The sequence below is a fragment of the Dendrobates tinctorius genome, unplaced genomic scaffold (assembly GCF_039654945.1).
Source record: "Dendrobates tinctorius isolate UK_male_01 unplaced genomic scaffold, ASM3965494v1 ptg000250l, whole genome shotgun sequence".
Lineage (NCBI taxonomy): Eukaryota > Metazoa > Chordata > Amphibia > Anura > Dendrobatidae > Dendrobates > Dendrobates tinctorius.
The window spans coordinates 63,033,891-63,057,956 of NW_027361917.1; the positions used below are offsets into that span (position 1 = coordinate 63,033,891).

The window sequence follows — 24,066 nt, forward strand, 5'->3', positions numbered from 1 at the left end:
CCAAAGACCGGCAGCATCATCTTGCTGCAGATGGTGTCACTGTGCATCGGTCAACAATACAGCGCACTTTGCACAAGGAGAAGCTGTATGGGAGAGTGATGCGAAAGAAGCCGTTTCTGCAAGCACGCCACAAACAGAGTCACCTGAGGTATGCAAAAGCACATTAGAACAAGCCAGTTACATTTTGGAAGAAGGTCCTGTGGACTGATGAAACAAAGATTGAGTTGTTTGGTCATACAAAAAGGCGTTATGCATGCGCTGTATTGTTGACCGATGCACAGTGACACCATCTGCAGCAAGATGATGCTGCAGGTCTTTGGAGGTGGTCTGTGGATTGTCCTTGACTGTTCTCACCATTCTTCTTCTCTGCCTTTCTGATATTTTTCTTGGCCTGCCACTTCTGGGCTTAACAAGAACTGTACCTGTGTTCTTCCATTTCCTTACTATGTTCCTCACAGTGGAAACTGACAGGTTAAATCTCTGAGACAACTTTTTGTATCCTTCCCCTGAAAAGCTATGTTGAATAATCTTTGTTTTCAGATCATTTGAGAGTTGTTTTGAGGAGCCCATGATGCCACTCTTCATAGGAGAATCAAATAGGAGAACTACTTGCAAGTGGCCACCTTAAATACCTTTTCTCATGATTTGATACACCTGGCTATGAAGTTCAAAGCTCAATGAGGTTACAAAACCAATTTAGTGCTTCAGGAAGTCAGTAAAAAGTAGTTAGGAGTGTTCAAATCAAGAAAATGATAAGGGTGCCCATACTTTTGCACCGGTCAAATTTTGTTTAAATGCAGATTGCACATTTTCTGTTAGTACAATAAACCTCATTTGAATCCAGAAATATAACTGAGTCCATCAGTTATTAGATATATGAAACTGAAATACCTGTTGCAAAAACCAAAATTGTTATAAAGAAAAAAGGTTAACATTAATAGGGGTGCCCAAACTTTTACATATGACTGTATATATATATAAAAACATGGTACCTCTCAAAACGTCATCTTGTTCTGCAAAAGCAAGCCACCATACAGCTCCATCAGTGGAAAAATAAAAAAAAGTTATAGCTGTAATCATACTGACACTGCCTTATCAATTTTACCACACCTGGAACGGCATAACACCCCCCCTCCACCACCAAAAAATAATTCCTGAATTGTTGGTTTTTGTTCATTCTACCTCCCAAAAAAATCAGAATAGAAAGTGATCAAAAAATGTCATGTTTCCCAAAAATGGTACCAATAAAAACGTCAACTCGTCCCGCAAAAAAACAAGCCCTCACATAACTCTGTGGGCCAAAATTTGGAAAAATTATAGCTCTCAAAATGTGGTGATGCAAAAACTATTTTTTGCAACCAGCAGCCAAACTTAAAAACCCGATATAAGTCTGGTATCGCTGTAATCGCACCGTCCCGAAGAATAAAATCACCTAATCACATACCGCATGAGGAACGGCGTAAAAAATAACTAGAAATCAAATTTGAAGGCGGCCCTCCAGTGGCAAATATCCACTATGTAAATTGATGATCTGATTGGAATAAAAAATAGCCTGGGGGAAGTTTATTAGAATCTTGTTCAGTATGTAGTGATATACACCATGATTAAGGCACAGGTTTCTATACATGCCATACTCCTAGGTGGCCAATTTTTATATTTCTTTTGTTGAGATAATAAAAGCCTATTTTTTTTTTTTATTTTTCAACCGGATCATCAAATTACATAGTGGACATATGCTGCTGGATGACCGCCTTCATCTTTGATTTTTTTCTATGTCCTGGACTGGGACGACTCCTTAAGGCTTCACCTGATACAGCAAGGTGCTTCTGGATGTGGTGTGCTGACTTCCATTCCCTTTCCCTTTTTTGCGTTAAAAAATAAATAAAACCAATTCTTCGCATGCTGTTAATTTTTTCATTCTGCCTCCCAAAGATCGCAGTAAGACTCGGCGCACATTTATCCTGCGCTGATTGCATCGGGATTTCCCTATAAATCTCTGAAATATGTGATTCAGACGGAACCTCTGGCGAAAGATTGCCTATAATGAGGCAGATAGAAGCACTGTGGATGCTGTCTGGTCTCTGATCTGGCGGTGTCCGTCTTTTTAGGATTGCATAAAAGTGCCATTTCCTCAATTTTGTGCACTTCTTAAAAGAAAGACATTGCTGAACAGAGGCCAGACGGAGACCAGAATAATTCTGCTTCCTCGTTATAGTGAATGGATCCTTCAGGGGTTTCATCTGAATCACGTCATTCAGAGATTTAGATGCTAACCCCAAAGTACCATAAGTGGTCAGCGTAGAGCGCCGGATAACTGTAATCCCAAATATTATGTAAAATGTTCCCAATAAAAGCTTCAGCTCAATCCACATAGGGGGCTTCCACGTTACTGGTCGCATAAAGGCTCTGGAAAAGCAAAATTTCTCCTCACCCGCCAAAAGATATTCTGCAAATTCTGCACTCTCAAATCCAAATGCCCCGCCCTTCTGAGCCCCACAGTGTACCGGCATATCTGAAGCGATGAGAGCCCGCCTAACTTATCAGTGCAAGCCTCCAGAAGTACGGGCTGGGCATAATGTGCTAGTGACTGCAACATACTAGTCACTATAACCGCACTTTGCAATTTTCACTCGGTAACATTATTGCTGCTTTTGTTACTGGAAGACACCCATGGAGTCAAAATCGTTACCACACCTGTAGATAAATTTCCCATAGGGGTGTATAGTTTCCAAAATGGGGTCACTTGATGGGAGATTCTGCTCTTCTAGCAATTAGGGGCTCTGTATATGGAGTCCGTAAACTGTTCTAGGAAAATCTGCGCTCCAGGATGCAAATAGCGCTTTGTTCCTCCCGAGTCTCTCTGTATGGCTAAATAATACAGTACAGCAATGTATGGGGTGGTAATACCATGTTCATTAGATATTGTGGGACAAATTTTGGTGCCATTTTTACCCACTTCTTGTGTGAAAATGTAAAATCTGGGGCTAAAACAAAATTTTTGTGGTAAAAATGTAGTTATTTTTTCTTCACTGCCCAGTGGTATAAAATTCTGTGACACACCCATGGTGTCAATATGATCATTGTACCGCTAGATAAATTAAGAGGTGTATTTTGTAAAATGTGGTCACTTATGGGGTGTTCTGCTGTTCTGGCACCTCATAGGCTCTCCCAGTGGGTCATGGCACTTGCAAATCATAACAGTAAAATCTGGCGCTCCTTACCTTTTGAGCTTTGCACTGTGTCGGAAAAATATTTTCCGATTACATGTAGGGTATTGGCGCACTCAGTTTGTTGTAAAAAAAAAAAATTTCCTATTGGCCCTTAGAAAAAATTAAAAACTTGGGGCTAAAACAACATTTTAGTGGTAAAAATGTAAATTATTCTTTCTTCACCTTTTAGTGGCATAAAATTCTGTGAGACACATGTGGTGTCAATATGATCAGTGCACCACTAGATGAATTAATTGGGGAGTGTAGTTTTAAAATTAGTTCACATTTAGGGGGTTTCTGTTGTTCTGGCACCTCAGGGGCTCTACAAATGTGACATGGCACCCTCAAGCCATTCCATCAAAATCTGAACTCCAATATGACGCCACTTCCCTTCTGAGCTTTGCACTGTGCCTCAAAAGTAGTATTCCCCCACGCAGCGTCGGACTGGAACACCTTGGGCCCACCAGAGAAAATCATTCTTGGGGCCCACTATGTAGCTGCATAGAGTTAAATACCAGACCACCAATTGTGCGGTAAAACACACTAATATCCGGGTATAATATAAGGTTGTACATGTCTTAATTATGTAGCAGGAGTTGGGGTAGCCCCCTCATAGAATATAAAGCAGCCCCCTCATAGAATATAATGTAGACCCCTCATAGAATATAATGCAGCCATCTCATAGAATATAATGCAGCCATCTCATAGAATATAATACTGCCCCCCTCATAGGGTATAATGATAGGGTATAATGCACCCCCTCATAGGGTATACTGCCCCCCTCATAGGGTATAATACTGCCCCCCTCATAGGGTATAATACTGCCCCCTCATAGGGTATAATGATAGGGTATAATGCACCCCCTCATAGGGTATAATACTGCCCCCCTCATAGGGTATAATACTGCCCCCCTCATAGGGAATAATGCACCCCCTCATAGGGTATAATGCACCCCCTCATAGGGTATAATGCACCCCCTCATAGGGTATAATACTGCCCCCCTCATAGGGTATAATACTGCCCCCCTCATAGGGAATAATGCACCCACTCATAGGGAATAATGCACCCCCTCATAGGGTATAATGCTGCCCCCTCATAGGGTATAATACTGCCCCCCTCATAGGGTATAATACTGCCCCCCTCATAGGGAATAATGCACCCCGTCATAGGGAATAATGCTGCCCTCCTCATAGGGTATAATGCTGCCTCCTCATAGGGTATAATGCTGCCTCCTCATAGGGTATAATGCTGCCCCCTCATAGGGTATAATACTGCCCCCCTCATAGGGAATAATGCACCCCGTCATAGGGAATAATGCACCACCTCATAGGGTATAATGCTATATAGATATATAGAGTTAGATAGATATAGATAGAAAGATAGATGTAGAAATAGATAGATATAGAGATAGATAGTAGATAATGGATAGAAAGTAGATAATGGATAGATATAGATAGAAAGATTCATAGAGATAGATAGAGATAGATATAAAGATAGATATAGAAAGAAATATAGATAGATAGATCGATAGGTAGATAGATATAGAGATAGATAGAAAATAGATAATGGATAGATAGATAGATATAGAGATAGATAGCTATAGATAGAAAGATATAGAGATAGATAATAGATAGAGATAGATAATAGACAGAGATATACAGATATAATAATAATAATAATAATATAGACATATATAGATAGATATAGAGATAAATATATATAGATAGATGGCTATAAATAAAAATAGATATAGAGATATATATAGAGATAGATATAGAGATAATAGATATAGAGATAGATAGATATAGAGACAGATAGATATAGAAAGATAGATATAGAGATATATATAGAGATAATAGCTAGATATAGAGATATGTATAGAGATAGATAGATATAGAGTTAGAAAGATAGATAGATATAGAGAGATATAGAGATAGATAGAGATAGCTAGATAGATGGATAGATAGATATAGATAATAGAGATAATAGATAGATATAATAGATAGATATAGAGATAGATATATAGATAGATGGATAGATCAATAGATAGATAGATAAAGAGAGAGATAGAGATAGATAGATAATGAGATATAGAGATAGATATAGAGATATAGTGTTAGATAGAAAGATAGATATAGAGATAGATAGATATAGAGATAGATATCGATATAGAGATAACAGATAGATATAGAGATAGATAGATAGATATAGAGATATAATATATAGATAGATAGATATAGAGATAATATATAGATAGCTATAGAGAGAGAGATATAGAGATAGATATAGAGAGAAACAGATATAGAGATAGATATAGAGATAGATAGGTAGATAGATATAGAGATAATAGTTAGATATAGAGATAGATAGATATAGATATAAAGATAGATAGAGATAGAGAGAGCGGTAGATATAGAGAGAGATAGATACAGAGATCGATAAATAGATAGAGAGATAGATATAGATAATAGATAGAGATAGATAGATAGATAAAGATAGATAATAAATATAGAGATAACAGATAGATATAGAGATAGGTAGATATAGATAATAGAGATAGCTAGATAGATAGACATAATAGATAGATATAGATATAGAGATAGCTAGAAAGATAGATATAGAGATAGATGTAGAGATAGAAAGATAGATATAGAGATAAATAGATAGATAGATAGATATAGAGATAGAAAGATAGATAGATATACAGATAGATATAGAGATAGAGATAAATAGATAGATAGATAGATATAGAGAGAGATATAGAGAGAAATAGATATAGATATAGAGATAATAGATATATATAGAGATAGATAGATATAGATATAGAGAGAGATAGATACAGAGAAAAGATATAGAGATAAATAGATAGAGAAAGATAGATAGATATAGAGATAGAAAGATAGATATAGAGATAGAGCGATAGATAGATATACAGAGAGATAGATATAGAGATAGATAGAGATATATAGATAGATAGCTATAGAGAGAGATATAGAGATAGATATAGAGAGAAATAGATATAGATATAGAGATAGATATAGAGATAGATAGAGATAGATATATAGATATAAAGATAGATATGGAGATAGATATAGAGATAGAGCGATAGATAGCGAGAGAAATAGATATAGAGATAGATAGATACAGAGAAAAGATATAGAGATAGATAACGGATAGATAAATAGATAGATAGGTATAGAGATATATATAGAGATAATAGCTAGATATAGAGATAGATAGATATAGAGTTAGAAAGATAGATAGATATAGAGAGATATAGAGATAGATAGAGATAGCTAGATAGATGGATAGATAGATATAGATAATAGAGATAATAGATAGATATAATAGATAGATATAGAGATAGATATAGAGATAGATGGATAGATCAATAGATAGATAAAGAGAGAGATAGAGATAGATAGATAGATAATGAGATATAGAGATAGATATAGAGATATAGTGTTAGATAGAAAGATAGATATAGAGATAGATAGATAGATATAGAGATAGATATGGATATAGAGATAGATATCGATATAGAGATAACAGATAGATATAGAGATAGATAGATATAGAGATAATATATAGATAGATAGATATAGAGATAATATATAGATAGCTATAGAGAGAGAGATATAGAGATAGATATAGAGAGAAACAGATATAGAGATAGATATAGAGATAGATGTAGAGATAGAAAGATAGATATAGAGATAGATAGAGATAAATAGATAGATAGATAGAGAAAGATAGATATAGAGATAGAAAGATAGATAGATATACAGAGAGATAGATATAGAGATAGATAGATATAGAGAGAGATATAGAGAGAAATAGATATAGATATAGAGATAATAGATATATATAGAGATAGATAGATATAGATATAGAGAGAGATAGATACAGAGAAAAGATATAGAGATAAATAGATAAAGATAGATAGATATAGAGATAGAAAGATAGATATAGAGATAGAGCGATAGATAGATATACAGAGAGATAGATATAGAGATAGATAGAGATATATAGATAGATAGCTATAGAGAGAGATATAGAGATATAGAGAGAAATATAGAGATAGATAGAGATAGATATATAGATATAAAGATAGATATGGAGATAGATATAGAGATAGAGCGATAGATAGCGAGAGAAATAGATATAGAGATAGATAGATACAGAGAAAAGATATAGAGATAGATAACGGATAGATAAATAGATAGATAGGTATAGAGATAGATAGATATAGATATTAGATAGAGATATATATATAGATAAAGATAGATAGATATAGATGGTAGCTAGATAGATAATAAATATAGAGATAATAGATATAGAGATAGATAGATATAGATAATAGATAGAGATAGAAAGATAGAGATAGATATATAGAGATAGATAGAGAGAGAGACAGATAGAGAGAGCTATAAAAAACAAAACAAAACACAATACTCACCTCTCCTCCTCGCTCCCACGCTGATTCCGGCAGCCGGCTTCAGTGTCAGGAGCTGCCCCCTCTGCCAGACACACAGCGGGTGCGCGATGTAGTGACGTCATCGCGCACTGGCTGTGAGCCAGGAGCAGAGAGGACTGAGGGCGGCGCCGGCCCTGATTTACAGCTGTAGTCTGCAGAGCGGCTTACTGGGCTGGGGGCGGGGCCTCTGGGGGTGGAGACCTGAAATGATATTCACTGCTTCGCAGTGAATATTCATTTCTCTTTAGCAGCGGGGACACTCCTGCCTCCTGACACCCGCTGCTGCTCCGCTGGCAGGGGCCCCCATAGCAGCTGGGGGCCCTAGGCAACTGCTGGCCCTGTATGCCAGCAGGTGCCAGGGCCCACCAGATGCCAGGGCCCACCGGAGAATCCACCGGTTCTCCGGACGCTGCCCCCACGTATGGGGTATCGGTATACTCAGGAGAAATTGCACAACAAATTGTATGGTGCAATTTCTCCTGTTACCCTTTTGAAAATGCAATATTTGGGGATAAAATAACATTTTTGTGAGGAAAATATGATTTTTTTTATTTTCACAGCTCAAATTTATAAACTTCTACTTTTTGAAGCACCTGGGCGTTCAAGGTGCTCACCACACATCTAAATACATGCCTTGGGGGATCTAGTTTCCAAAATGCGGTTACTTGTGGGGGGTTTCCACTGTTTAGGCTTATCAGGGGCTCTCCAAATAGGACATGACGTCCGCTAATGATTCCAGGAAATTTTACATTCAAAAAGTCAGATGATGCTCCTTCCCTTCCAAGCCCTGTCGTGCACCCAAACAGTAGTTTTCTCCCTCATATTGGGTATCGGCGTACTCAGGAGAAATTGCACAACAAATTGTATGGTTCAATTTCTCTTTTTACCCTTATGAATATGCAATATTTTGTGCTAAAAACTTATTTGTGGGGAAAATTTGATTTTTTTTTTTTATTTCTACGGCTCAACGTTATAAACTTCTGTGAAGCACCTGGGGGTTCAAGGTGCTCACCTTGCATCTAAATACATTCCTTTAGGGGTCTAGTTTCTAAAATGACATCACTTGTGGGGGATTTTCACTGTTTAGGCACATCAGAAGCTCGACATGGCATCCTCCAGTTGTTCCAGCAAATTTTGCATTCAAAAAGACAAATGACGCTCCGTCCCTTATGAGCTCTGCCGCATGCCCAAACAATAGTTTTCTCCCTCATGTTGGGTATCGGCATGCTCAGGAGAAATTACACAATAAATTTTGGGGTCCATTTTTTCTGTTACCCTTGTTGAAATTAAAAAAAAATGGATCTGAAGTAATTTTTTTGCGAATAAAAATTAAATGTTCATTTTTTTTCACAATCCAAACATTTCTGTGAAGCACCTGAAGGGTTAATAAACTTCTTGAATGTGGTTTTGAGTTCCTTGAGGGGTGCAGTTTTTAGAATGGTGTCACTTTTGTGTTTCTTCTATTATATAGACCCCTCAAAGTGACTTCAAATGTGATGTGGTTTTGTAAATTTTGTTGTAAAAATTAGAAATTGTAACTTCCTAACAAATAAATCAATTTGGTTCTAAAATTGTGTTGATGTAAATTAGACATGTAGGAAATGTGATTTATTAACTATTTTCTGTGACATATCTCTGATTTAAGGACCTGAAAATTCAAATTTGGAAAATTGCAAAATTTTGAAAATTTTCGCCAAATTTTTGTTTTTTTCGTAAATAAATGCAAGTCATATCAAATAAATTTTAAGTATAATATGTCACGAGAAAAGAATCTCAGAATCAGTGGGATCCGTTGAAGCATTCCCGAGTTATTACCTCAAAGTGACAGTGGTCAGAATTGTAAAAATTGGCCTGATCATTAACCACCCTTGGGGGTAAAGGGGTTAAACTTTTTTTTCAACCCCTTTTGAAGGTGCGCCGTGCACGCCGAAATGCAACATGCTGCGTTCGGCGCACACGGGCGCACCTTCAAAAGTGCGCAGCGCACGGCGAAATCCTGGTAGCGCACGGCCAGCGCACGATCTGCGCACCCTATGTTAAAGATAGGGTGCGCAGATCGCAAGCGTCCATGTGCGCTAGTAGGCGGCGATGACTGGAAGGGGCGGGCAGGCAGCCGGCAGGGGGCGGGGCTTATCGGCGGCCGTGCGCAGGCCGTCGCTGCGCTATAAAGCGCAAATGAGAAATCGGCCTTAGAGGCATATTATAGCTGATCGGGTCAAAGATGTAGGCTCAGTGCTGGAGCCGGCATCAAATGCACGGACTGGACCTTGGACGTACCCATACGTCCAAAGTCGTGAAGAGGCTAACAAAGGGGGGGTTAAGTTTATTCTGTGAAACATTTTATGAGATTAGGTTGACACCTCGATGCACATCTTTAGTCTTTCTGTGAAGTAGAAAATAATTGGAATTGAATCATAACCACTGGTTTTCTCACAATTTTATGTTAAAATGTAGTCTGTTCCTGTATTTCCTGATATATTCACTACCGTTCGAAAGTTTAGGGTCACTTAGAAATTTCCTTATTTTTGAAAAACAAAAATATTTTTTTCCAATGAATATAACATTAAATGATTCAGAAATACACTCTATACATTGTTAATGTGGTAAATGACTATTATAGCTGCAAACGTCTGGTTTGTAATTCAATATCTTCATAGGTGTATAGAGGCTCATTTCCAACAATCATCACTCCAGTGTTTTTATGGTACTTTGTGTTTGCTAACTGTCGCATGTCTGATCCCGACCTTTGCCTGTCTGTTTGTGAGCCGTATTAAATTGATTTGTTTTCCTTTGGTACTGAACAGGTTAACAACCCTTTCTATGCTGGTCAGAAACCTGGGGCTTCATCATTTTCAGCTGCTTCTGATCTGGTCATTGCCTCTCTTTATAAAATCTAGCCAGACCCTCTCTGTCTTGGCAGTGAAAGCTCTGCTTCCTTGCTGTTTGGAGATGCTTTGCTTAATAGTCGTTTGTTGTTGGTACTGGAGATTGGCCTTCCTGTGCTGCGTGTTAAAGCAAAGTGTTTGGACTAGATTTGTAGAATTGTTCTGTGTTTTTTTTAAAGCCTTCCTACCTCTGCTATTTTATACAGCAGCCTGTGGTGAACAGGTTAAAGATTGGTCAATGCAACTCGTAGACCAGTGCTTTGTGCTTGCCCCCTGGCTAAAATTTGCCAGCCAGCCTCTGTCTGTTACTATTGGTAATGTTTGAGACTGTGATGCCAGCTCTCTTCAGGTCATTGATCAGGTCCTCCCATGTAGTTCTGGGATGATCCCTGACCTTTCTCATCCTTACCCCATTTTCTAATAATTGTGGCAACAGTTGCCTTCTCACCAAGCTGTTTGCCTATTGTTCTGTAGCCCATCCCATCATTGTGCAGGTCTACAAATTTGTCTCTGACATTCTTAGACAACTCTTTGGTCTTGGCCATGGTGGAGAGGTTGGAGTCTGATTGTGTGGATCGGTGTCTTTTATACAGTTAGTTTAAACAGGTACAATTAATACAGGTAATACGTGCAGAGTAGGAGGGCTTATTAGAGAAAAACTAACAGGTCTGTGAGAGCCAGAATTCATGCTGGTTGCTAGGTGATAAAAAACTTATTTAATGCAGTAAAATGCAATTTCATTATTTTAACATCATGCAATGTGATTTTCTTTTTTTTATTTTTATATTCTGGCTCTCTCACAGTTAAAGTGTACCTACAATAAAAATTACAGAGACCCCTCCATTCTTTGTAGGTGGGAAAACTTGCAAAATCAGCAGTGTATCAAATACTTATTTTTCCCATTGTGGTTATATGTATGTAGGTATGTGTGTGTGTCTATATATACCGTCTCTTTAAGAATATTCTAGGTTTATTAAGGTGCAGGATAAACCGAGCTGAAGGGAAAATAAGATGTCACCTCTCTGCTGTCCAGAATCCTGGAGTGTCTATCAGCCATATCCTCCTTTTTAACCTCTCGCCTACTAAAACTCATTGTAGACAAAACTGAACTCATTATCTTTCCTCCATCTCACGTATCTTCCCTACCCGATCTATCTATTATGGCAAACAGCAACGCGCTCTCTCCCGCACCTGAAATCCGCTGCCTCGGAGTAACTCTCGACTCTGCCCTGTCCTTCAAACCACACGTCCAAACTCTTGCCACCTCCTGTCACCTCCAACTCAAAAAATTTCCAGAATCCATTCCTTCCTCAGCCCTCAATCTACTAAAACTCTTGTACATGCCCTCATCTTCTCCCACCTTGACTACTGCAACACTGTCCTCTGTGGCCTCCCTGCTAACTCTCTTGCACCACTCCAGTCTGTCCTCAATTCTGCTGCCCGACTAATCCACATCTCTCCTCGCTACTCCCCCATCTCTCCCCTCTGCAAATCCCTCCATTGGCTCCCAATTCCCCAACGAATCCAGTTCAAACTACTAACACTGACCTACAAAGCCATCCACAACCTTTCCCCTCCGTATATCTCTGAACTAATCTCCCAATATCATCCCTCACGTAATTTTCGATCCTCCCAAGACCTCCTGCTCTCCTCCAACCGCCTCCAAGATTTCTCCTGAATATCCCCTATCCTCTGGAATTCCATGCCTCAACACGTCCGATTATCGACCACTCTCGGATCCTTCAAACGGAATCTGAAAACCCATCTTTTCAGGAAAGCTTACAGTCTGCAATAACCATTCTGCCGCCTCCCCACTGCCTGAGCTGCCGCCTCGTCACCACCAGAGCTACTGCACCCTCGACCTTCTGTCTCTTTCCCACTATACTGTAGAATGTTAGTCCGCAAAGACAGGGTCCTCTCCCCTCTGCACCAGTCTGTCATTGTAAATTTGTTTACTGTTAACGATGTCTATAACTTTGTATGTAACCCCCTTCTCATGTACAGCACCATGGAATTAATGGCGCTATATAAATAAAAAATAATGATAAAATAAACACAGCCCTCTGGGCAAAACTAACCCTGCTCAGGGTTAGCGGGAGCCACAGTTCAGGTATAAGCAAAACACAAAACACTTCTCTGGAGTGTTCCGCTCCAGACACTGAACCAAGAGTTCCTCTGGAGGCCAGCTATTTAAGCCCCAGATCACTCCCTGGGATGGAGATAAGGTAGACAGTCTCTCACCAGCTCTATGGTTGTCTGCAAAAACCCAGCCCTTTAAACTAATTGACTTTTAACCCCTCGCAACACTTAATGTGCTAGAGGAAAGCTTCTGGGTTTTTATAGCACTGAAGCCAATAAACGCAGCAATACATATCTCGCCTCCAGCACCTTGCCAGTGACTTTGTCACAATATTTATACACACAGTGGGGCAACTGGCCAATAGTGAAAGCAGCCGAGGCCTTGTTCATCACTCGTCAGTCAATTCTGTAAAGTGTCCTGATGATTGGAGGCAGTGGAGTTACGTCCCCTGACAATTTTTAATTACATTTTTCCCACCTTGTAACAGTTAGTCAAATCTCCAATGTATTTTTTTTCAGTAAACTTAGAATGCTTTTCATTGCTACAAGTCTCACAGTTTTTATCCAATGATCTGTTAGGGTATGTGCACACGTTGCGGATTTGTTGCGGATCCGCAGCAGATCCGCAAGTGTTTGACCATACAATGTTAACTAATGGAAAAATAGAATTGCTGTGCACATGCTGCAGAAAAATCTGCGCGGAATCCGCAGCAGTTAATTTTCTGCAGCATGTCAATTCTTTGCTCAGATTCCGCTGCATTTCTACACCCATTTCATTATAGAAAACTGCAGGCCAAAAATTGTATGACAATCCACTTAAAATTCGCATTAAATCCGCATAAAAACGCGTGGATTTTGACCTGCGGATTCTGACAAGAGATGCAGAATCCACTCAGGAAATTCCTGAGCCCAATCCGCAACGTGTGTACATACCCTTAGGGACATGAGTTTGCAGCATTCACTGGTCCCGTCAATTTTGTAGACGAGGTGGTGCAGTCTGTTCTTATGCACATAGCAAGATGCTTACATTCCAGGCCCATGAATCAGCATGTTCATCCGAAAATAGTCCTATGTAAGGTTAGGTTCAGCTTCAGCGCAGCAGAACTAGATCTTTTTGTCTAAATGTTGTTAAATAGATGGGCAATGTAGGTTGCTCTATGGTTTTCAATGAGTCACTTTGAAATTCATAAGTGACTGAAATTGACCTAGAGAATATCGTTGATACAAAGCTATGGTCCTCTAAGTATGATTATTCCTGGAATTGACATAGTGCAAATTGCTTCACTTTTATCCCGTCCCTTTTTGTTTACATATTGTATTTTATTGTTGGCTTGAAATGTCAAAATCTGCCACAGTCACGTGACCCCGCTGCAAATCCTCACATTTTCCACTACACATCACAATGCACACAGCTGCTTGCACCTCACCTCTTTCTGCACTTCGTGTTCATTTTCTGTTTTTGTGGTTTATTTTAACTAATAAAAAATTATTTCAAAACATCTGTGCTGGGCTAAAGCTCTGAAATTATTCACTGCTGTGTTTTTATGGTCTTTCAATAAAAGAAAACTGGATTACGTCTGGAAAAGATCTTTGCGTTGGTGCATATTCTGAAATGCCTGTTAATGCACGAAGTATATGCATTTCATTTAGGTGTCTTGTTTATGGCAAATATCCCTCCTTGTCTACTATGCGCACCAGAAAATCAGCTGATTATTTGATATTGTGTCTTGGATGAGTAGCCCAAGAGGCTCGTTCCCAACCGCAGTTTCTCCCAACCCAGCTCGCCATGGCTGACAGGTGCCTCTTGTGTGTACAGGGCGTAGTCACCTGTCAGTCTAGGTGGGGAGAAGCCCCCAGGGACTGGCCTGTAGGACTAGTAACTCCAGATCCATGAACCACGGCCAGCTCATCAAAGTACGTTCTCTTGAAAACACAGCACATTTTAGAGTAAAACATACATGGCTGCATGTAACACAGACAGTGACGGATTCTTGCTGCTCATGGTACGGGTAACATGAATTTGGTGTCAGGTTAACTTGAAAACACTAATTTTGTTTAACACTGATTGTTAATTTGTGAAACAATATTTTTTTAGATTGCTCATTTATAAAAAAAAAAAATAAACTGATGTTTTATCATGTTCTTGCAGGGTTTTATGATGGAGAACCGAATTCCTGGCTTGAAATGTGACTCTGATGTATTTGTCACGTTTGAGGGTGACAATGTTGTTATGCTACAGGTATGTTTCTTCTTCTTTTTACAGATATTGTGATGACTAATGGAACAATGCCTGGCAAAGCAGGAAGGAGCGCCGTATCACATTGCACACCATATTTCTTTTTAGGACACAATTTTCACTGAGCTCATTTTCTGTAATGTGACACAGTGTACATTGATACAAATGCAAAAAAAAGCTTATATTAGCTGTAAATAGTAACTTCTCAACTATACTAATGTAATTGAATTGGGCCAAGTGCCTGATCCTCTAGTATATGCCCCATTTCATGCCCTGGCAGCTCGGCTCCCAGTCTTCTGCTTTGCCTATGTGCCATTCCATGAGTTTAATCCACCATTTTTTTTTTGTGTGGGAAGAGAAGGATAAGAAATGACTCCTGTTATGGGACCTTATGATTTTTACTTGCACCATTTAGCGGCACAAACTAGTGTGATAAATGCCAACCAAAGGCCAGTATCCTTGACAGGGTCAATCAGCTGTGTTTGATTTTTACAGTTATTTTGTCAGGTGCAGTCATTCATGTCAAACAACACGTGCACATTGGGGCAGGCTAAAATTGTGTTATGATTTACGGTATTTGCTAGAAGACGAGCTCAGGTCACAGAACAACACTCAGGCGTAGCTGCCAATTGTCAGAGTTATTCTTAAGCCCAGTACTTCTAACGTTGTCACCCACCCAGTCAGTAAGGTGCAGCTGGGGACGCTGCTGTGATAAGTTGCAAAGGAATCTCTGTGATTTTACCAATCTCTGATTAAGCATTATAACCAATTGATATGGGGCTAATATTAATGTTCCACTGGGTTCAGGAGGCAAATTGTAAGATAGAGTGATGATGTTTAAAAAATGTTTTTTTCTGTTTTTTGGCTCGCGAGACACCAATAAAAAGATTGAGCCATCCTGGTGTAGGCAAACCAATAAGTAATTTTCAAAGTAGCCTGATAAAATATGTAATGTATGGCTAGCTTTATACTTCAAGAAAGATATTCAGATATATAATACTTTTTCTTGTATGCTTTTTTTTTTGTGTAGAAGCTAAATTGGCAAGTAGATACCTGGAGAGAATCATCTTGCCCCTTATTTTTTGGGATATTAAATGTGATGTCTGATCTGCAGTTTGCTGTAGAGGAGAACGAGTAAATTTGATAAATATTTATGGGAAAATTGTATTTCATTGATTTAAATCCTCGCTCTCATTGAGTTTAGAAGACCAGTGGGGTGGTTTTATTCAGCAATTGACTGTCTTTCTGTATGATTATGTATTCAAGGATGTCTGACAGTCTCAAAGTAGTATTGCTTTTGTATATCTAAAAGCCTATTAGCGTGGTTTAGTGTTTCTAAGATACTATATATAAGTCTAATAACCTATTGGGGGATTGATGCATTTAATATTATTTTTATGAGTATATAAGAATATTATAGGGGCAAATAGGGATAGTCATCGTTGATCGATGCATCCTTGTACACTACAGGGTGCCAACCTCTGCGGCCAGTAAGGGAATCCTTGGGGTTATATCTAGCACTTTATATAGGGCTTTATGTAATTAGATTTGTCTTGTGCCTGTGTTGGTGTTTTCTGTGTATGGTCATTTCTTTAGTCTTAATGCCTACTTTACACCAATTTTAGTGTTACGGTTAACAATGTATGGGGGACGACATTGAGCGTTTTTAGTATTTTTCATAAACTTGTTTTAGAGTGTGTTCATATGTTGCAGCGATGCATTTTTTTCACCACAATCATGACAAAAAGCCATCATGATATTGTGGGAAAGAAAGCAGAACATATAATTTTAAAAACATTCAATGTAACTCACTTTTTCCTCCCCTTCTTCAAACAGCAATTTTTCTATAGTCTACGGTGGCTTACAAACGTATTCACCCACCTTGGCATTTTCAATATTTTGCTACCTCACAACCTGGAGTTTCAATGTTTTTTTTTAGGATTTGCATCAGTTCAATTAAAGAACATGCCTACAGCTGTGAACATTTGTTTTTCTTTTTATTGTGAAGAAACAACAAATAGGGCAAAATAACTGAAAAACTTCAGTGTGCATAACTCTTCACTCCCCTAAAGTCTGTACTTTGTAGAGCCTCCTTTTGGGGCAATTACAGCTGCAAGTCACTTTGGATAAGTCTCTGAGCTTTCCACATCTTATCACAGGGATTTTTTCCAATTTCTGAAGGCAAAACTGCTCCAGCACTTTCAAGTTAAGATGGTTCCCTCTGGTGAACAGCAATCTTCAAATCTGACCACAGATTCTCAATTGAATCAAGGTCTGAGCTTTAACTAGACCACTCCAAACTATTCTCACATTTCCCCTTAAACCACTCAAGTGTTGCTTTAGCAGTATGCTTTGGGTCATGGCCTTTTTAGAAGATAAACCTCAGTCCGAGTCTCAATACACTGACAGACTGAAACAGGTTTTGCTCAAGACTATCCATGTATTTCATGCCATGCATCTTCCCCTCATTTGAACCATATTCCTTGTCTCTGCTGCCAAAAACACCCCCACAGCATGATGCTGCCACCACCATGTTTCACTGTGGGGATGGTGTTCTTGTGGTGATGAGATGTGTAAGTTTAGCACCAGACACAGCATTTACCTTGGTGGCAAAAAAGTTAAATTTTGGTCTCAACCTGACCACAGCACCTTCCTCTGTAGATTTTGAGAGTCTCCTACATGTGTTTTGGTTAATTCAAAGCGAGACTTGCAATTTTTGTGTGTAAGTAAAGGCTTTTTTTTCTGCCCACCCTTCCATTAAGTCCAACTCTATGGAGTGTATGGCTTATTGTGGTAGTATGGGCAGATACCTCAGTCTCTGCTTGGAAACTCTGCAGCTCCTTCAGCGTTACCTTAGTCTCCGTGTTGCCTTTATGATTAATACCCTCCTTATGTGGGCTGAGAGTTTTGCTGGGCAGCCCTCTCTTGACAGGTTTGTTGTGACACCATGTTCTTTCCATTTGATGACAATGGATTTGTTGGTGCTCCGGGCGGTCATCAGAAATTGGGACTTTTTTTATGACCCAACTTTGACTTGTACTTCTCAACCACTTGTTTGGAAATCTCCTTCGTCTTCATAGTGTTGTTTGGTTAGTGGTGCCTCATGCTTAATGGTGTTGCAGCCTGTATGGCCTTTCAGAAAAGGTGTGCAATTACAGATAAACCATATATAAAGTGCTCTCAGTGAGAGAAACAAAATAGGAATCTTGTGGGTATGATACCTTTTAATGGCTAACAAATAATAGTGAATGTTGTTACAAAGCAAGCTTTCGGGACTGCTTATGTCCCTTCATCAGGCTGATACCATGTGACACATACCAAAAATTTTTGTTTGAAAATGGAAGGTGCGTCTTACAGTTCAAATGTAACTTACTGGGGGATTGCAGTAGTGGTGGAGCTGGATCACAAGAGATTGGATCCCTTCAGAAAGCCGGTGGCAGAATAAGTGCGGGGCTGCAGGCCTGATGTCCGCGTTGAGGCAGAGCAGAATGCATCGCTTTTCCTGCAGCCATTTACCTAAAGCCATGGACCTCCGTAGGCCTATATCTCAATCTGCACAAGTGTCTCCTCAGTCAGCCATTTCCCTGAAGCCCATGGCATCCTCCCCAAAATTTAGAGTGCGTATTATAGTCTGAAAAATACAGAAGATTGCACACAGGTGGACTTCATTCACTAACAGGGCCGGCGTTTGGACCAGGCAGACCAGGCAGATGCCCGGGGCCCCCACCTACAAAGGGGGCTCCCTGCATCTGCAGTCCATTTATGAAGTGCCCAGAGGTGTACAGCAGTGAATAATGCTGTGCATTGCTCTGAAGTCTTGGAGTGTCTCTCGCAAAGGCCCTTGAGCCCCCCTGTCTCTTTCTCCCTGCAGTCAGGTTAAAAGTTGAGAGTGAGGGGGAGGGGCCGATTACAGCACAGTGACAGCCAGGACCTGAAGCTCTGTCTCCTCCTGAGTCCTGATCATGGCTGCTCCTAGCACTGTCCTGAGAATGGATATGCCTAAGTGAAGCCACAGAACCTGGTAAGAGCAGCAGTAACAGGTCAGAGTATAGTGATTTACTCACTGTGGCCCGGAGCTCTGTGCTGATTGCTGTAGGATCAAGATTCACAGCCACATACAGCAGTGATCAGCATCAGCTCTGACCAGTCACTAATCACTGCTTGTAATGTGACAGGGCGACCTCCTGTCACTACTGTCTGGATGACACAAGACAGGGATATTGTCTGCTGAATCAGGGGATTTATGATATAGAAATAAATGAATTCCCATGTGAAATAATAAGGGTAAACCATACATATATATAGTACAGGTGTGCATAGGAATCAGCGTTTTTGGTGCATTTTTTTTGCAGCCAAAGCCTGGTCTCTTGGCAGTAAAAACACTGCTTTCAAAACGCCCATTTTTTAGGGTAAGTGCAGAAGATCCGGAAATGGCAGCACTTTGGATGCAGCGGACATGTGCTCCGTGTAAAGTGCTGCCATCTTTTTAACGCAAGTCATTCCGCATGTGTTCATTGAACTGTGCGGAATCACCGCACCCAATACATTGTACGGGTGAGATTTCTTTTGCGGAGACTCACATCTATGTAAGGCTAGTTTCACATTTGCGTTTAAGGACGCAGCGACGGCCTGCGCACGGCCATCGCTAAGCCCCGCCCCTGCCATGCCTCCTCCGGTAGCTCCGCCTACGGGCGCAGGACGCTGCATGCGTCCTGCGTCCCCTATCTTTAGCACTGGGGACGCAGGCTGTGCGCAGGAATGCGTTTGGCAGCGCATGCGTCCTTTTGACGCTGCGCCGACCGCACCAAATTGCAACAGGTTGCGTTTGGCGCTGGTCGGCGCAGCGTCAAAAGGACGCATGCGCCACCAAATGCATACCTGCGCACGGCCTGCGTCCCCAGTGCTAAAGATAGGGGACGCATGATGCATGCAGTGTCATGCGCCCGTAGGCGGAGGTACTGGCAGAGACACGGCAGGGGCGGGGCTTAGTGGCGGCCGTGCGCAGGCCAACGCTGTGGCCTTAAGCACAAATGTGAAACTAGCCTAAGATAAATTGACATGCTGCAGTCTGGAGAGTCGTGCTGCATGTCTGTCTCTGCGGGTGAGGTGCGGGCGTATGTGCACGCATAGTGGACATGGAATTTCTAGAAATCCCCTCCACTATGCTGTAACATCTGGCCACTGCGGGTTGGACGCTGTGGATGTACGCAGCATCCAGTTCACTGATTGTGGACACATACCCTTAGAGCTTTTGCTGGGTTTTTTTGTGTTTAGTATTCATTTTGTCTACAGTACATGTTTAATAAAGTTCGTTTTATTCACCAAAAGCGCAGCAAAAAACAACGTTGCGACATTTGCAGCTTGTCTAAAACTTTTTCATTGCTTTCTACGGGTGAAAAAAATTGCTGAAAGAAGTGACACGCTGCAGATTTAAAAACACTGCAGTTGTGAAATACAGTCAGGAGAAAATAAAAATGTGTGCAGGAGATGTCTGAAAATCTCAGCCTTTGCTTGTGCTGTAAAATGTTGTAAACTTCTTATTTGCAGAAGAAAAAGCTGCAGAAATTCTGCATATGAACATGGCCAAGAGCGGCTTTTTAAAGTGCAGCAAAACATATGAGATTTCCGAAATCTCCTGCATGCGCTCGGTTTTTTTCTGACTGAATTTCAGGACTGTAACACTTTTTAAATCTGCAGCATGTCACTTCTTTCAGTGTGTTTTCACCCGTAGAAAGCAATGAAAGAATATAAAAAAGAAAGCTGCAGATATTGCATCGGCATTTTTCGCTGCAATTTTTTAAGAGGTTTTGGTGAATTAAACTATTAGGTCTCGTTTACATGTTCAGTATTTGGTCCGTGTTTCCCATCAGTATTTGTAATGCAGAAACAGCAGTGGAACAATCAGAGGAAAAGTATAGTAGAAACCCGTCACCACTTCTGGATTTATCACCCACTCCTGGTTTTGACTTGCACATACTGATGTGAAATACTGACCGAATACTCAACGTGTGAACGTGGCCTTAAACAAACTGTAGATAAAGCAAACATCCTCACTTTAAAAAGCTGAAAAAAGTGTAAAGAACACTAGAAACAAGCTGAAAAACAGGTGTTTTGAACGCAACATTTTTACTGCCAACAGAACAGGTTTTGGCTACTGAAAAAAATGCGTGTGAAGATAGCCATAGTGATTCAGAGTAAGACTATCTGTGGTGTTTGTTATGGATGAGTCACCGAAGGAGGAAAAAACAAAAATAATAGCTAAGTCCAGAAAACCAGAGAAGTTGGCAGCTATCGGATTGCAGACCCCTGAACCTATCCACAACAACTAGCAGTAGCCGTGGGGGGTTCCTACGGTGCCCTAGACCCCTCGATCACAGCCGGAGAACTAAATTAGCCTAAAGACAGAAAGGGGAAATCTAAACTGCCCCAGAGCAGACCCCAAAGCAATAGGCAGCCCCCAACATGTAATGACTGTGAAGCAAGATGAAAAACACTAACACAGATAGAAAGATAGGTTGAGCAAATGATGGGGCCCAAGCTAACTAAATAGGACAGGATAGAAAAGCTGCTGTCTGCAATCCGCAAAAAACCCTATCCAAAAATGTACCAACAGACTGATAGGAAAAACAGGCCCTGAAGTCGCTAGGCTTCAAAAGACTATATCAGCACTCAGGTAAATTCTGAAGACAGAGCCAGAGATCAACAGATCAGAGACAAAAATGGAATTCAGCTCACCCCCGGCCGGGGATGGCTGAACTCCAAAAAACAAGGCAAACAAAACCAGAACTAAAGTGTACAAAAAGCAGAGCAAAACTTAGCTTTGAGAAGCAGAGATCAGACTGGTCTCCAAGAATCCAGCAGGAAAATCACCAGCAAGGCAGCAGGGCGTCGGCTGCCTTATATCCAGTCATCAGTTCCTGTGACCCAGTCATCATCTACCTGCTCAGCTGTTTGGTAATCAGCCTCACTACCTTCCTTCGCCAGAAGAGGGAGTTCATCAGACCTCACTGGTGAAGGGAAAAATGAACTCACAACAGGTGTTACATAGGACTGCAGGTGACATCTACTACATTATCTGTTCTCAGAGAGTTATCACTGCTCTCTCTGGTGTTACATAGGATAAGGTCACAGTCATGTGACTGTTCACGTCAGCCAGGAGTGCTTCTGTTCTGGAGTGTGCTGTGCATAAAGGGAATTGTATGGCGATCGGTACACAGACACTTCTGAAATGACAGGTGGGAGTGGCGGCTGATTCGCAGTGCGGAGAAAACTACAATCCCGCTGGGACTGTGCCGCTGGATCCAGGATGGTTGGGATCCCTGCTGTGTTATCTGCAGTGTTAAAAAAAAATTGAGAGGGTTGGGGGACAACTCTTTGTCTTGGGGCTTGGGCCCCCCCAATCTTTTCTGACCCTAGCAACGCTCCTGTGTAATGCTAATAGTGGCAGACCCGTTGGCTGATATAAGGCCCCTGAATATGGGGGCCACAGTGCCAGCACAGGCCCCTCTGCCACCTGTATCCGCATCCTGCTCGTGTAATGTAACCTAAATGTGTGATTTTACAATGTTCGCATTTGGGGCCCCACTTTAAACTTTTGCCTAGGGCCCCACTTTGTCTAAAACCGGCCCTGTTCACTAAGCATGTGACTTATTAAAGTAATTGCTTTCAATAGAGATTTTTAGAGGCTTCATATCCAAAAGGAGTGAATACATATGAACTTGCCAATTTTTAGTTATAGGCATAAATTAAATTTATGGGATCAAGAATTTTTCTTATTTCACTTTACCAACTTAGACTATTTAGTGCTGATGAATCACACACAATTACAAATATATTTAAACACTAGCTGAAGAGAAGGGGGTGAATACTTTCACAAACATGTGCATTAGATGCGGAAAATCCACAGCAAAAACATGTACATATGTTTTTTGTGCGTTTCCGCCGCAGAAACGATCAAAAGCACGTGTTATCTGCATCTAAGTTTGTCAATAAAGTTTTGTCAAAGTAAAAAAAACTGTACTTATAAAAAAAACGCAGCTTTATTTAAAGCATGACACACCAAGCACAAAAAACGTGGCTCCTAAAATGCAATAAATCGCATGTTAAAAAATGCACGCACAAATGCAATGAAAAACCTCAAGAAACCTATTTTAACCTCTTCACTCCCGTGCCTGTTTTCATCTTCATAACCAAGTCAAATTTTACAGTTCGGACCAGTGTCACTTTGTGGTAATAACTGTGAAATGCTTCAATGGATCACTGTGATTCTGTGACTGTTTTTTTGTGACATATTGTACTTCATTGTAGTGGTAAAAAAATTTCAATATGATTTGCTTTTATTTGTGAAAATATCAGAACTTTGGCAAACATTTTTAAAATTTAATTCTTGTTCCATTAAAAAGAGTTATGTAACACAAAATAGTCAATAACATTTATCACATGTCTACTTTACATCTGCATCGATTTTGAAACATAATTTTTTTTTTGTTAGAAAGTTAGAAGGGTTAAAAATTTCTCACTTTTCCAACAAAATTTACAAAACCATTTTTTTTGCATTTGAAGTGACTTTGAGGGACATGAAAATGACAGAAAATACTCAAAAGTGAAGCCATTCTACAAAACTGCACTCCTCAAACTGCTCAAAACCACGTCCAGGAAGTCTACTAACCCTTAAGGTGCTTCACAGAAATTTCACAGTGCTTAACAGGAATTAAACAGTTAATAAATTTTCCTTTTTTTTCTCAAAAATGTTACTTTTTCCTCAATTTTTTTTTATTTTCACAAGGGTAACAAGAGAAAATGGAATTCAAAATTTGTTGTGCAATTTCTCCTGAGTGCACTGATGCTGCATATGTGGGGGAAAACTACTTTTTGGGCACATGGCAGAGCTTGGAAGGAAAGGTGCACCATTTGACTTTTTGAATGCAAAAATGACTGGAATCGAGAAAGGACACCATGTCGCGTTTGGAGAGCTTCTGATGTGCCTAAACAGTAGAAACCCCCCACAAGTAACTATTTTGGAAACTAGACCCTTCAAGGAATTTAGCTAGATGTGTGGTGAGCACCTTGAATCCCAGCGTGCTTCACAGAAGTTTTTAACGTAGAGCTGTGAAAATAAAAAAATCAAATTTCTCACACCAAAATGTTTTTAATCCCACATTTTTCATTTCACAATGATAG

At 40.1% G+C, this 24,066-nt stretch overlaps 1 protein-coding gene across 2 annotated transcripts in view; it reads left to right on the forward strand.

The window, feature by feature from the left end:
• ACOXL (acyl-CoA oxidase like) overlaps positions 1 to 24,066 on the forward strand; it is a 756,489-nt gene that overhangs the window by 506,896 nt on the left and 225,527 nt on the right. For both annotated transcript variants that reach the window (XM_073557722.1, XM_073557721.1), the window contains exon 13: positions 14,800 to 14,889. In XM_073557722.1, coding sequence (XP_073413823.1) covers positions 14,800 to 14,889 — 90 coding nt within the window. The remainder of the gene's footprint in view (positions 1 to 14,799; positions 14,890 to 24,066) is intronic.